This window comes from Drosophila melanogaster, chromosome 3L, assembly GCF_000001215.4.
Source record: "Drosophila melanogaster chromosome 3L".
NCBI lineage: Eukaryota > Metazoa > Arthropoda > Insecta > Diptera > Drosophilidae > Drosophila > Drosophila melanogaster.
The window spans coordinates 16,037,642-16,051,819 of record NT_037436.4 but is presented as its reverse complement, the minus strand read 5'-3'; the positions used below and the strand labels follow the sequence as shown (position 1 = coordinate 16,051,819).

Here is a 14,178-nt window from a genome sequence, read left to right as displayed (position 1 = left end):
CAATATTATTTTAGGGTATTCGTAATTGTTCGTCTTATTACTCCATTCGGGAGAAATGCGTTCTTTTTGCATCCAATTCTTTACATTTAGTTCAAAAATAGATGCGGCCATATCTATCGATATATTTGATGTGCCTCAAAAACACATACAATGCAATTTTCAAACAACTTTTTAAATATATTAATACCGTTTCTAATTTTATCTATATAAAACACAAAAAGGAAAAAGAGGATACAACAGAATCAATTTACTTTCAAACTCAAAAAATGCTGTTTTTGGTCAACTTCTCTAATTGTGGCTTCCCTCAATTGTTTGTATTTATTCCTGGTTTGATACTAAGAATTCTCGAAAGTTTATTAAACCGAAACAACAAACAATTGATGTTAAAATAAATTTCCAAACTGATCAAAGTATTTTGTTTTTACTGGGAGTTCTCGGTATGCCGAAGGTTCTTCTGTTTGTTCCACTAATTTTTTTGTCAAATCAAGACAAAATGTTAGGGGCTCTAATTCTGATGAATCGAAATAAGCTCAGTTTTCGCGGTGTTACTGGACCGGGTAACAGACCCTTGTTCTATAAGTGGCTCAATTTTGTATATGTGTTATACCTGAACTACCGTTTCGATTTCCAAACCGTTTTATTCGATAAATGTTGGTTGAAAACGCTGCTGACGGCCTAGCGTAGACTTGATCCCACTGATGCATCTTATCGATATCTTTTTAGCGCGTATCGATACATCAGCGAGCCAAGCACCTTGAACAGTGTGACCCCATTTAGCATTTATTTAAAACTACGACTTCGTGTGCTGACAGTTGTTTGTTTTTGAAATTTTAATATATTCAGAAATATAAATAGCTTGCAAAATAGTTATTAATTAAACTTAAAAAAGTTTTAAAAAAAACATTCCAGTTTAGAGACGCACAGCTGGAATAGCCAACGAAAGTGCGGACATCCCACCCCCAAAAATAATTGCGCATCGCTTGGGCGGCAAAAAACTATTTCGACCGTTCCGCCCCGCTAGTTCTCTCTCTTTCCCCCGCCAGCACCCTCTCGCTCACTAGAAAGCCAAGCAAAACAAAACAAAACGAGAACGCAGAACCGACAAAACAAATACCTATAGGAAAGTGAGCTATATAGGCACATAGCTTTGGCGTAGTCGTTGCACGGCATTCAAACCCACCAGTCGACGTGAGCACAGTTGTGTAAACATTTTATACAGCAAAACTTATTTTAAGTGATTTTATAATCTTATCGTGGTGCGATAAGAGGTGAACGAAAACAATTAACGATTTGGTGGCCGAAAAAAGGCATTAAAAAAACCAATGATAAACTGATACGTTATCACTGTTTAAAATGTCTCTGGTAAGTAAATATAAATATGTGTGTTCAATCTTCCCGCGGTTTATAGAAAAAACAAAATGGGTTTACTTTACTATACTTGAATTATGCTGCATACAAATAGGCGCCGCCTGTCTACCTTTCTCTCTCCAACACGCCTTTTTTCATTCATGTCCTTACCCCCACATAAACAGGGACACGACCATTATCCCTCCCTCTCTCACTCTCTCTCTCTCCCCCTTTCTCCCTATCTCGCTCTCCGCTCTCTGGCGTTTTCTAGTGATTTCTAAAACAATCTGGAGGCCGAGATACACATGTACATACATACTTAGGCATATGTCAGGATCCCGTCTTATCTTATTCGCTCTTGTGCTAGCTTGTCATTTTGAGGGATGGGTTGGAATGAAATCTGTCTGTCGCACATGTTTCTGCCTGGATATTAACTAAGATTGTACCTTTTATCTCCGCCGATGCTGAGCTCATTCGCATCGCATTTCATTCATGATGAAATCAACACCACCCCCATGCTGCAAAACCCACCCATTCGTGGAACGCGTTTACTAGCTAGAATTTTCCAATTTCTAATTACCGCTCAATGTCATTTCCATTTACAGCGCTGCGTAGGTTCCTATGATTGATGGGGTTTTGCCTATAGCATCAGTTGCTTACCTCACTTATTTTACTAGAACGAAATTCATATATCCTCGCTGCATTCTGTTTTGCGTCATTCATTCGTGAGATATTTGTTTAAAACAACTGTCAACTGGCAAGTCTAATCTATACCTAGTAACGGTGACTAGATGGTTTCACAGGAAATTAGGTCACTTGAGTAATGTCATAACCTCTCAAATTCCTTACTTCAAATAGTAGTTCACTGATGAGTTCACTTGGTGTTCCCCTGAAAATGATGAATAAAATTATTTTTGAGTATTTATCCACTACACCATAAACTTAAATATACAATATACATACATCCTTTTTGAGGCTCCATCATTTGACAGCAAAAGATCCGCGGGACACCTCAGTTCGGTAGGCTCATTATTGGATTGTTCCACACATCCACACACCGAAAATATCCTGACAAAGGATCGACGGCAGCTGGCGTCGTCATGTGCCGCGCGATCCTTTCACTGGAAGCGTGCACAATAAGGATGAGGACCCTTGCCCCAGGAGCAGATGTTGCTGGCTCCGCTTTCGGCGATCCTCTGATCGGTTATTACCTAGTTGCTGCAGCTGCCGGCACACGTCCACAATTGTCGATCCAGGTGCTTTCTTTCCTTCCTTTTTTTTTGGCCCTGAATGGAGCAGGTAAATACATGGTGGCTAGAAAAGGGACCGACAGGCAGCACATGTTATAAGCAATGGGTAGTGGCTAGTCTAATCGAATCGTGCCCAACGCGTTGTTATGACACCTTTTGCCAATCGCCGCACAAATGAATGAAGAGAATACAAAAATGGCAAACAGGTTTTCAGCTCCGCTGCAGTTGGCTGTTAATAAAAAGCCACAAAATATAACATAAACAGAATCAACTGTAGAGTATAGCTTTTGAAATGTAATATGAGGAACTTAGGAATTACAAAGTTGCAGCAATCTTTTGACACGCTCCTTAATATTTATCTTAAATGAATATTATACATGCATATATAGATAAAATTAAGGTATATCCCTATTGAGTCATACTTGTTAATGCTGGCATGGTTTCATTATTAAAGCAACAAAGTGACTCAAGTTGTTTGAAATAGCTTAAACAGCTGTCAACACATTAAGTTAAAACGCTGTAGGCTATTTTAACTGTGCATTAAAAGCAGCACCAACAAGAACAGGGCGGTTGCAACAACTTTAAAAGGCCTTGCAAGGCCGTTTAGCTCCAAGCCCGCGGATTTTTCAACTAAAACTTGTCCGGCGACTCGAGACCCAAACTCTGCGTGGTCAGCGGAGTGATCTTTTGATGCTGAATATGAAATGAAAACCGAAGTGCCTCTGGCAGCATCCGCAAATAGAATGCTTGTATAGACGCCACATTTTCGCTTAATTTACAGCAGAAGACCGCCTGCAAACAGTGTCGACTTGCAACATGTCAAAGTCGTCTAGACTTCGCATTTATAGGCAAATTTCTCAAATGCGTCGCGACATTTTCGTGGTAAATTTAGCAGCGTGTATTTATAAAATTTGAAAAGTTCAACCCGTTTGCTTGCGGACGCCATATACACATGTCGCGCACTGTAGCCGGGCTGTTTTCCATAAATGATTCAAACTTGGCAATCTTTGTTTATACAGTATCAGAACGTGTTGGCATTTCCCCTGCCAAATATATATTCATAACTCAAAGGGGCTTAATCAGAAAAGCTTGGGACTTCGTTTAAAAATATTTTACTTATTGATAGTTCATTGCAAATACTTTGTTCGAGGCAAAAACGTCAATTCAAGAAATATGTTTGTAAATTTCATAATATAAATATATTCAACAAATACTTTAAGAATCCCTAGTGGTTTCTTCGCATTTATTAGTTTTTATCAGCCATTTTATCATGTCATATACTAACTTATGTACATAAAATTGCGTAATATTTACTGTAGCAATTACTCAGCCTTGTACTGTGTGCAAAATATATATATTAGAACCCCGCCCCAGGGAACCCTATTTTCTATAACCTAAAAGCGAATCAAAAAGCTGACATTTTAGAAGACATAGAAGAAATTGACTCAAAATAAGGCATTGCAATTGAAGTTGTAAATCTTGTTCTTTAGTTTTTGGTATAAGGACGGATTCATCATTAATTCATCATCATTAGATTGACACTTCTAGTGTCTTTGGTTTAACCTGAATCAGGCTAGTACGGGACCGAGTACGGGACAGAGCCTGCACTTTGAGATGTTCTCTTAATTTTGTTTTTTGTTTTGCTCTTTTCCATACATAGCTTTTTGCATAGCCGATTTGTTTAAAGCTGGCACTCCGCCAGCCAAGCCGTATCATTAAAAGCATTTTTTCGTTTAAAAAAATAATGATCGGAATTCGAAGGCATAATAATCTACCTTTTTTGATATGTGGACTTTGTGAAAGTTCCAGCTGCTCCTTCCTCCTCGCCACAATGAAGGAGAGACAGACAGACAGAGTGAGAGAGAGTGAGAGAGAGGTGGAAATGCGGTGCATTGACACGCGCGCGGCGCATGCTCTTCGCTCTCTTGCAGGAGGATAAAAATCAATGATCCTGGCTGCGGTGTCTGCGAGTGCGAAAGGGATAGCCATACAGGCAACAGTAGTACGTCTATTACGATTTACGTATTAATACTAGTCGTAGTACAACAAAATTATGCACTTGCATTTGTCCATTTTTATTAATTGTTCAACTTGCCCACAATAAAAAGCCAGACTGTTTGATTCTAAACAACGTTTATGGGCCCCGCCTTCACTAAAAGTGGCTAAATAAAGTTTCAGTAATAGCAAGAAAATTAAAAGTGCGGAAGGCCGAATGAACAACTGCATTGAACATTCCACTCACCAAAGCTAGGCAGCTGAGAGAGGGTGTCTGTCTACCTCTCTCGTTGGCAGTTCTGAAAAAAATAACCTTAAATGTTTACAGAATTAGCGTGAAGCCGAGGGATTCGAAATCGACTTCGGCAGCGCTCGTCTCGTTGCTTCGTTTCAGTTGAATGTCGAATCTCGGCCCGTATAGACACAATGGACAACTCGCTTTGAGCGCTGTCTCGATTTAAATTTATACATTTAAAGTACAAAAAAAGTATTCCACGGTACTGAATGTGATAGTTGGCTTTGTAATTGTAGGCGATATAGCAGCAGCAACAACAAAAGCAAATACAGAGCGTAGGAGATAACAGAAAACGTGTTATTGTGTTTTTCCGTTCGTGTTCACGGAAAATCAATAGTGATTGTGAAAGCGCATTATTTACACGATTAACAAATCGTCAAATCTCAACGCAACGGAAATTTTCCAGTGCAAACTTGAGTTTTTCAAGAAAAAGAGAAAAGCCGTCAAGGTGAGCCCCAGTTTTATAATCTAGTATGGTATTTTGTGTACCCCAAGCGAAAAATAACCCCAAATTAACGAAAACGTGTCATCAGAAGGCAAAGGCAACAGCTAAAATATATTTTGTTTGCTTTGCTTGTATCTTTACTCGCACACTCACACACACACTATATATCAGTAAAAAAAAAACCACACAGGCGCACACGATCATACGAGTGCCCACAAGACAAAGTTGTCACATGTGGTTTAACTGCATTTACGTTTCCATTTGTTATTAATAAAACGAGTATACATACTTTTGCATCAGTATACATACTTCTGCATACATAAATGTAAATTACCAGTAAGGGGTTTAAATTTAAATTCCTTTTAAATCGAAAACGTTTTATTATTTTTCGTCGGGTGTGCTTCGTTTTCTTTTGTGTTTTTTTGTGCTTGCATAAAAAGATGGCGACCGTAGAGTTGCTGAATACTCGCTCTCTTATTTCATTTTAAATTATTTACGGAATTACAAACTTGTGTTTACCCAGTGAATTCGGCGAATTTTTCGGTAATGGTTAACAACAATTCAAAATGACACACGTTTGTTTGCACGTCTTTTCTGGCCATATGGTAACCCTGTTTTCACATCGAGTGGTTTCATCCAAAATTCCGCACCCCGCACTTGCCCCTTGATCATCAATGCTGCTTTAAAAACAACATACTCAATTGGATTGGATGATGTGGATGGAGAAAAATAAGGGGCGGTCATTGTACCATACAATGCTATAATTTTATATATTCGCCCAAAGTTGGGACTACGCAATACACAGTATTCGTCTACGCTTAAATTAAGCGATGACTACATACATATAGCATCCAAAATATACCAGTTTAGCGGATTCGAAGGTCATTTTATGTGTCATCCTACCATCAATAGAGAGCTTTATAATGTTCTAAATAAATTTAATTGTTTTCGAGAGGAAAAATGCTATTATATTATTGTGAATCCTATAAACGAGTAGTTTGCTAAAACAAGTAAAACAACAGTTTAAAATATAATTTCTTAACAGTATTTTTTACCGTGCATTCGCATAAACAGATGACGCGTCAGTTTTCTGGGTATATACACATACACATACAGTACTCCATTTGCTATATACGATTACAATGTGTGTAACGTACTTCCTCTTTTACGCACACACTCATAATCCGGCCCAACCCACCACCACCACCATCGTCATCGGAGGCACCACCAATTCCGGACTATGGAGCATTAGCTTCTTTGTGGAACATCCGCTGCCAACGGAAGTGGTGCACTCATGCGTGTTTTTCACTCTGCAGAAAAGGACAGAAAATAAGTCGAAAGACAACACATTACCATTGCCATAGAAACGGACTCTGAAATGCGTTTGAGGAGCATTCATTTTTGCACACTGGTGACTCTTTTTTTTGCTTCATTACTTTCAACTTATGTGTTCGTTTTTCGCCGAACAAAGAGAAAGTCTCTCAGTAGCTCAATTCGAGCTGAGTCTGAGCTTCGGCTTACAGCTCAATAAAGTCCGACTTTTGTAAATAGAGCTGGACTTCTCTTATCTGAACTTATGGTAACCATAGCAATCGCAATATCATGTTCTTGAAACCGTTGTATCAGTACTAAACTGGTGTTATATGCTCGTAGTTTTTAATACTGCTCATAGGATTTTATTATTATTATTCCATTTTGATGTTAAGAAAATGTATTAATACTTTAAGGTATAAATGTGTTTTAACCGAACGAAGAAACTTATTAAAAAAGCCTGAACAAGCTGTTGTTTCCTTGTAGGGATTTCAAGTTTTGACCTGTTTTTCGATGGCGACGTCGCAGGGCAAACTTCTTCAACTTCCATTATCCCCGCACCCACACATCATCGATGGTGGTCCCTGTGCCCACCTTTTCCCACTCCCACGAAACGGATTTCGAGAGGAGTCGAGACAATTCGTTAATAAAACGATAGATAAGGTGCTTAAGACACAACAAACAGTTCTCACGTAGACAAATGCTGGGAGTAGTATTTTTTTCGAAAAGCAGAATAGGATCTATTGTTTGTTCGTCTGGGTTCCATTTGTTATCGCCAGCAGACGCAACGGCAATCAGCACATGAATGGAAATGGACCAGTCCACCGCGGCCCTTGAAAGAGAATCCCGGAAAAGACCAGGCATAAGATGAGAATAATTACAATTCGGAATTCCCGGAATTTTCGATGCTCGCCCAGCTGAATCATCGCGTCGCCTCCACGACCTTTGAGCGTGGACCGCGTGAAAAACGACCTTTCAACCATTATATCCACTAACGAGGGGACATCCCCCACCCCTCCCTCCCCTCTCCACTAACCACGCCTGATCTTCATCTCACTTCTTTTCCATGAGATCGTACCCACATTCCAAGTCCCATAGAGATGCTGCTGTGATGATAAATGCTTCGCCATCTCATTCGCACACGACTTGACTCTTTGGGTTTGAGAACAATTTTCCCTTGGTTTTCCGAGGAAAAACGCTGGCGGCGTCGGCGGTTCTGGTACTTTGAACCAAGCCGCCGTTAGTTATTTCGACAATCGATCAATGTTCAATGGGAATGAGAGAGAGAGAGAGAGAGGGATATATGGCTACGAGACGATCTTAATGCATTCTTTAGCAGCTCGGATCGGGGCGCATTTATTATGATTACAATATTGCCCTTTGTTGGCCAGCATCCCATCTCTGTTTTCTTCTCGTATTATCGACGTCGGCGGTCGTGGTCGTTGTCGTTGTGTTGTTGCTGCATTTCTTGGAAGGCCACAGCACTCACGCACACACAGACACACACACACACACAGTTTGCTGGAGATCATGCAAGAATGTTCCTTGCCTGTGCTGCATTTATTTATTTTTCTGCATCCTCCTTCTGTGTGCTCCGCTCTTCCCTCTTCATCGTCCTCCTCATCGGATTCTTTCACTTCGGATTCTTTAGCATCATCATCTTCCTCTTCTTCACGTTGTGAGCACGATGCGCTCCGCTTCTCCCCTTTTAACCCTAGCTTGCTGTTGTTGTTGTTGCCCCTACAGTATCTGGTATCACCGCATTCCAATCTCGTTTTTTTTATTTTGTGGAAGGCAACAACAACAGTAAGAACTAAAAGAATGGTAAAGTGTTTATAATAGTTTCCCACAGTCGAGCTCAAACAGCTGGGGTAAAAACTTTAGAACCAATCAATTTTCAGATAAAAAGGTATTTTTCAAGTATGCAGCAAACGAATCCTTACTTCGCTTACTCTGATGATAAGTTGTTTAATTAAAAATAGTAGTATTAAGAACTATTTCATATATATATATATACTACAGATATATAAATTTATACATAATTCCGCAAACTTTGTAGGCTGTATACACTACGTGCAAGCCTATTAATTTGCCCTTGTCTGTAGTTGCAGAACGCAGACCTTCTCCACGGCTTCGGACCTCTGCGGTTACCTTCACTTACTGCAACGATAGCAGCAGCATAACTCCAATCACTTGGGCCCCAGCTTTACTTACCGACTGGGAATGGAATGAAATGGCCTGGCCTGGCTGACTTGGCTTGCGTTGGTTTGGCTGGGCTTATTCCAATCAGAAAACTCGAAAGGCAGCTCCAACCTCGATGGCACTCCAAGCCAGTTTGATTTTCTGTGGCTGAGTTTTGTAGAAAACTTGCCCGACTGCATTCCATTGGAGGTTCGTTGGTTTGGTTTTGGTTTTGGTTTGGTCTTCGTGTTCGTTTGTTTTTTTTTTTTTTTTGAGTTTTCTGTTTGTTGCCTTGCCTTGCCTCCTGGGCCTAGCCTTTTGCTTTGGCCTTTGATTATGATTTTCTTTGCTGCGGAGTGGTATTTTCTTCTGGTCTCTGGGATCGAGCTCCCATGCCATTCATGCGCCGCCCAGGAGGCCTTGTCTCTTCAGTCGGTCTTCGGTTGGTGTTGGGTGAAGGCGCTGCTCACGGTTTATCCATTGCTCGATATATATATAAATAGTGTAGTTCCTTGTCTGCCGCACAATAATTTTGTGGAATATATCAATTTTAAAGTTCATCGAGTTTTTTGTATTTTGATCGACACTGGTAAGTGTATGAAGTAGTAGTAACCTGTATAATTGAGTATATGCAATTGTCTGGCTCTTGAACTTTTTACGGAATTTCCTGATAGCCCCGGTGAAATTCCAATAGTCGGTTTGCATTACAATTGTTAATGGGCTTGGCATTCCACAATAACAAATAGCAGACGACGGCAGAGGCAGCTGTAATTGCACTTTGTAATGGCTGAAGAAGCAAAACAAACAATAATGATAATAAGCTGCACTAAAGACCGAAGACTCGAATACTCTCGCAAAAACAATTTTCACTTCGGTTTAATATGAAACTTTGTAAAAGCGTAAATTAAAATATTATCATAATATCTTTCAAGTATTATGAAATTATCTGTACTAATGTGCGAGATATTTGATTTTAAAGCTACAAGGTATTGCAGAATTGCAATGCCAACAAATTGCAATTACAATCTCAAGCTCTTCGTGTGCGTTTCTGTCTGCTGCTGTCGGCTGCTCCACTTCAAAACAAAGCGCAATCTCTGCAGAGAAACAGACCCCCATTTATATAGCATCCCCCGATCTGGAAGCATCCTCAATAAGTATGTATGTATACACCGAGGTCCAGAAGTCAGCATTTGTAAATTACAATTGCTTTTGTTTTTTTTTGTTTTTTTTTTTTTTGCTGCACTGTATGTGTGTGTACTGTTTTTCCATCTTCTTGTTTTTGTGTTGCGCTTGCTGCTGCACTCTGTTTTCTCTGTGGTTAGTTGTTTTTCCCATTGATGGTTTCGTCTTTGCACCATATGGCCGTCTCGCTTGCACCGCCAGGCTACCAATATGCATTATATGCTGCGCTTTATGCTGCAAGTCGGGCTCCATGGTGGTGGAGCTGTGGAGCTGTGCAACTACAGCCAGAGTCGACGAGTGCGCCGTCGCCAGAGTTTGACTGCATTCCATTAAAACTTTCTCACAGTCGGCTAGCTCGCAGTGGTGCTCCACAGTGCATGGCACTGCCAGCTAACCCACCGATGGCCCCCTGTCCTCCTAAACCTCCACCGCCCGATCCGTTGCAATTGTTTGGCGTGTTTGGCTGGTTTGTGGTTGAAATGGACTTTGAACAGTCGGGAGTCCAACTCAGCGGTCGTGCTGAATTTTTCTTTTTTTTTGGCCCATGCACAAGCTCAGGCGAGTAAATGTACAATCTCCTTTAAAGAGACCACCGCGAATACAGTTTAGGTTCCCAGTCAGCAGTCGATATGTTTCTTACGGTTTCAGAAGCTTTATAAAGTAATTTATTGTTTTTCGAATTTTGCGCTAATTAAAAATATATCGATTGGCAATATCTGATCTAAAATTACGTCGTAAATATACATACATACTTGCACTGAACAGTAATCGATATATTGAACTATTTCTTAAACGCATACATGTACATATATGATTTTCCTGTCATTACTATAATTGCCAACACAGCAACAATCTACTTCAAGTTCTTGCTATTATTATTGAAAATATTTACCAGGTGAGTCAGGTCGAGTATCGTTATCGAGCAACGTCTGGCTGGCGCCACGAACTTTTCTAAGAAAAAAAGGAAACACCACCACCCACTTAGCTTTGCCTTTGGTGGTGCTGTTTTGGATAGGATTAGGATTTGATACTAATACTCACTGCGATTCTGCGCACTGGAAAAAGTAGCGGTTGTAACATTGCGTATTCGATGGCACTACGAATATTTGTTTTTTTTTTTTTTTTGTAGTCGCAACTCGGGAGTTTTTCCCGAAGGGAAAAACCACCCTTAGCTCGAGTGCGAGCAGGACAACCGCTATGTTTTCCATCATATAAGGGCTCTTAAAGTTCGTTGATGCTGCATCCCCAGTTTCTTGAACTGCGTTTCAGTTTTTCCCTGCATTGTACATACACACTCTGAAAGACGTAGAAGTCGTACTACAAAGTGTCTGGAAGCTTTGTTTGTGAAAATTTTGGTCCTTTTTGCAGAAAAAAAGGTAAAAATAAGACCAAAATGTGGCTGATCGATTTAAATATAAAATCAACGATAACGAAAACTTGTTGAATTATTTTTAATGGAAATTTTATTTAAAAAAGATAGGTATATTGTGCTGCCCTCTAATTTACTTGTTGTAATAAGGAAATAGGCGTGTTTTAGGAAATTATGTAATTCACACAAAAATGTATAGGTTACTTAGGAATTTATTTTACTGTATTGATATCTCCACTAACGACTGAAATCTTTGTTAAACACCCCCCCTTATCTGTGATATAAAAGTACGCTTGAATTTGTAGTCCGTGACAGTTGACCATTATAAGCAGCATGAACCAGTATACAAATATTAACGGATTCTCTCTTTTTTATTCAGTTTCGACTTCAGAGGAAAGGAGCCAGAGAAGAAATTAAGAGTCAGGCAAACAAAGGAGCTAACAACCAGAACACAAAATGGCATCTGTTGTAGCTGATCTTCCGTCTTATGGACCTATCGCTTTTGATCAGGTGGATAACAACACGAACGCGACCCAGCTATTCAAAAATAATATAAACAAAACCAGAATGAACGATTTAAACCGCGAGGAGACGCGATTAAAGACCTTCACCGACTGGCCGCTGGACTGGCTGGATAAACGCCAATTGGCCCAAACCGGCATGTACTTCACACACGCCGGCGACAAAGTTAAATGCTTTTTCTGCGGCGTGGAAATCGGTTGCTGGGAGCAGGAGGATCAGCCCGTGCCGGAACATCAGCGATGGTCGCCCAACTGTCCACTGTTGCGCCGGCGCACTACCAACAATGTGCCGATCAATGCCGAAGCATTAGATCGCATCCTGCCGCCAATAAGCTACGATATCTGCGGCGCCAACGACTCGACGCTGGAGATGAGGGAGCATGCCTACGCAGAAGGCGTCATACCCATGTCGCAGCTAATTCAGTCGATTGGCATGAATGCAGTAAATGCGGCAGGCAGTGTAACTGGAACCGCAGCCCCGCAGCCGAGGGTAACGGTCGCCACCCATGCGTCGACGGCGACACAGGCCACTGGCGATGTCCAGCCGGAGACGTGTCGTCCTTCAGCCGCCAGTGGCAATTATTTTCCCCAGTATCCCGAATACGCCATCGAGACGGCACGCCTGCGCACCTTCGAGGCTTGGCCGAGGAACCTGAAACAGAAGCCCCACCAGCTGGCCGAGGCGGGTTTCTTCTATACAGGCGTTGGGGATCGCGTCCGCTGCTTCAGTTGCGGCGGTGGTCTCATGGATTGGAACGACAACGACGAGCCCTGGGAACAGCACGCTCTCTGGCTAAGTCAGTGCCGATTCGTCAAGCTGATGAAGGGTCAGCTCTATATCGATACGGTGGCCGCCAAACCAGTGCTGGCCGAGGAGAAGGAGGAGAGCTCTTCGATTGGAGGGGTCGCGGTGGCCAGCACACAGGCTTCAGAGGAAGAGCAGCAGACATCACTCTCATCGGAGGAGGCCGTTTCGGGGGATGTGGCTCCGTCCGTAGCTCCCACGGCAGCCACACGCATCTTCAACAAGATCGTCGAGGCGACAGCGGTGGCTACTCCCTCGACAAACAGCAGCGGCTCCACCTCCATACCCGAGGAAAAGTTGTGCAAGATCTGCTACGGCGCCGAGTACAATACGGCATTCCTGCCATGCGGTCATGTGGTGGCCTGCGCCAAGTGCGCCTCCTCTGTGACAAAGTGTCCGCTGTGCCGGAAGCCCTTCACCGATGTGATGCGCGTATATTTTTCTTAATAACCCCAATGCGCACCCAAGTCCTCAAATTCAAAATAAACATGTCTAAAAAGAAAATGTGGGCGGAATGTGTTAATTATAAGCGTAGAAAAAAATCGTGGTTCAACAGGCGATCGCAACGGCCAGCTGTGGGGATGCCCGGCAGCTGGCCGTTGGACTTTAGAAGATCACAAAGCCTGCCAGTTATCGTAAGCCTACATTGTAATATTAGTTTAGTACAGCACTTCTATGCGTTATTTATAATAAAACTAATATATTACCGAAAACTCATGGCACTCGTGGCAGTTTTTTTTTTGGCGCTGCGTCTATGTTTCTACAAGTAAAGGGTATAAAAATAAAACCACTTTTAGATAAGCGTAGATAGCGCTATCAATAAGTTCTTTGTTTTAAAGAGCAGAGCTCTTACTATGGAATTGAGTAAAAGCTTTTATCAGTCATTGGATTTATAAAGGTTGGTCATTATCATTGCGGGGCCCACGCCTAAACAAAGTGCATTCAACTGCATTCAGCTGAGTGACAAAACAGCGTTCTTTGTTGCCTTTGTCAAGCCGTACGAATGCTGAAATTTTAGGTTTTTGACTGCGATATTTGTTTTTGGAGCTCAGATTCGGATTGTAGCTTTTTTCACCTCATCCGATAAGCTCGCAGTGCATTTCAATTAGTATAGATATATATGTGAATCCGGTTACGGATTAGCCAAGGTGAGAAGTGCTGCATACCCTGCGAACGGGTAGGTGCGACTTATCGGTTGCATCACCCCCTTATGAATATGCATATGACACATGGAATTGCACACGTTTCAGATAGGAGACTCTTACATAAATTTAATTACGAAATGCCATATGAATGAAACATTTGCCTGAGTCACCAGTTCTAAGAACATACCTTTTGATAGTAGTCTGAAAATATCAGCGAGATATTATAACTGAAATGGCATTTGACTATTGCTGATCAAGTATGCAAATTGCTGATCTAGATTCAATTGCTTGCGATCGTAAAGTCATGCGGTGACCTTAGTTTGCGTGAGGTT

The 14,178-nt window shown here is 41.4% G+C and overlaps 1 protein-coding gene, 1 long non-coding RNA gene and 1 other non-coding gene across 8 annotated transcripts; 1 reads left to right on the top strand and 2 right to left on the bottom strand.

The window, feature by feature from the left end:
- Window positions 1–785: 785 nt before the first annotated feature.
- On the top strand, window positions 786–13,410 carry Diap1 (Death-associated inhibitor of apoptosis 1). 6 transcript variants are annotated; one of them, NM_001274988.1, is made up of 3 exons: window positions 4,974–5,335; window positions 8,749–9,034; window positions 11,755–13,410. In NM_001274988.1, exon 3 carries the CDS (start codon window positions 11,832–11,834, stop codon window positions 13,146–13,148), a length of 1,317 nt encoding a protein of 438 aa, NP_001261917.1. In that variant the 5' UTR covers window positions 4,974–5,335; window positions 8,749–9,034; window positions 11,755–11,831; the 3' UTR covers window positions 13,149–13,410. The 6 variants fall into 6 exon arrangements, with proteins under 6 accessions (NP_001261918.1, NP_730097.1, NP_001261917.1 ...); NM_001274989.1 differs by lacking the exons at window positions 4,974–5,335; window positions 8,749–9,034 and adding an exon at window positions 786–1,362; NM_168644.2 differs by lacking the exons at window positions 4,974–5,335; window positions 8,749–9,034 and adding an exon at window positions 1,149–1,362.
- On the bottom strand, window positions 1,517–2,585 carry lncRNA:CR43951 (long non-coding RNA:CR43951). The gene is made up of 2 exons (NR_073940.1): window positions 2,311–2,585; window positions 1,517–2,236 (listed from the first exon to the last, which is right to left on the bottom strand). It is a non-coding gene; the product is annotated as a long non-coding RNA:CR43951 (long non-coding RNA).
- asRNA:CR45889 (antisense RNA:CR45889) lies at window positions 8,852–9,425 on the bottom strand. Its single transcript, NR_133247.1, has one exon.
- Window positions 13,411–14,178: the final 768 nt, after the last annotated feature.

Coding starts and splice junctions, on each gene's coding strand:
- Diap1 (NM_001274989.1), top strand. CDS start 11,832: ATGGCATCTGTTGTAGCTGATCTTCCGTCTTATGGACCTATCGCTTTT.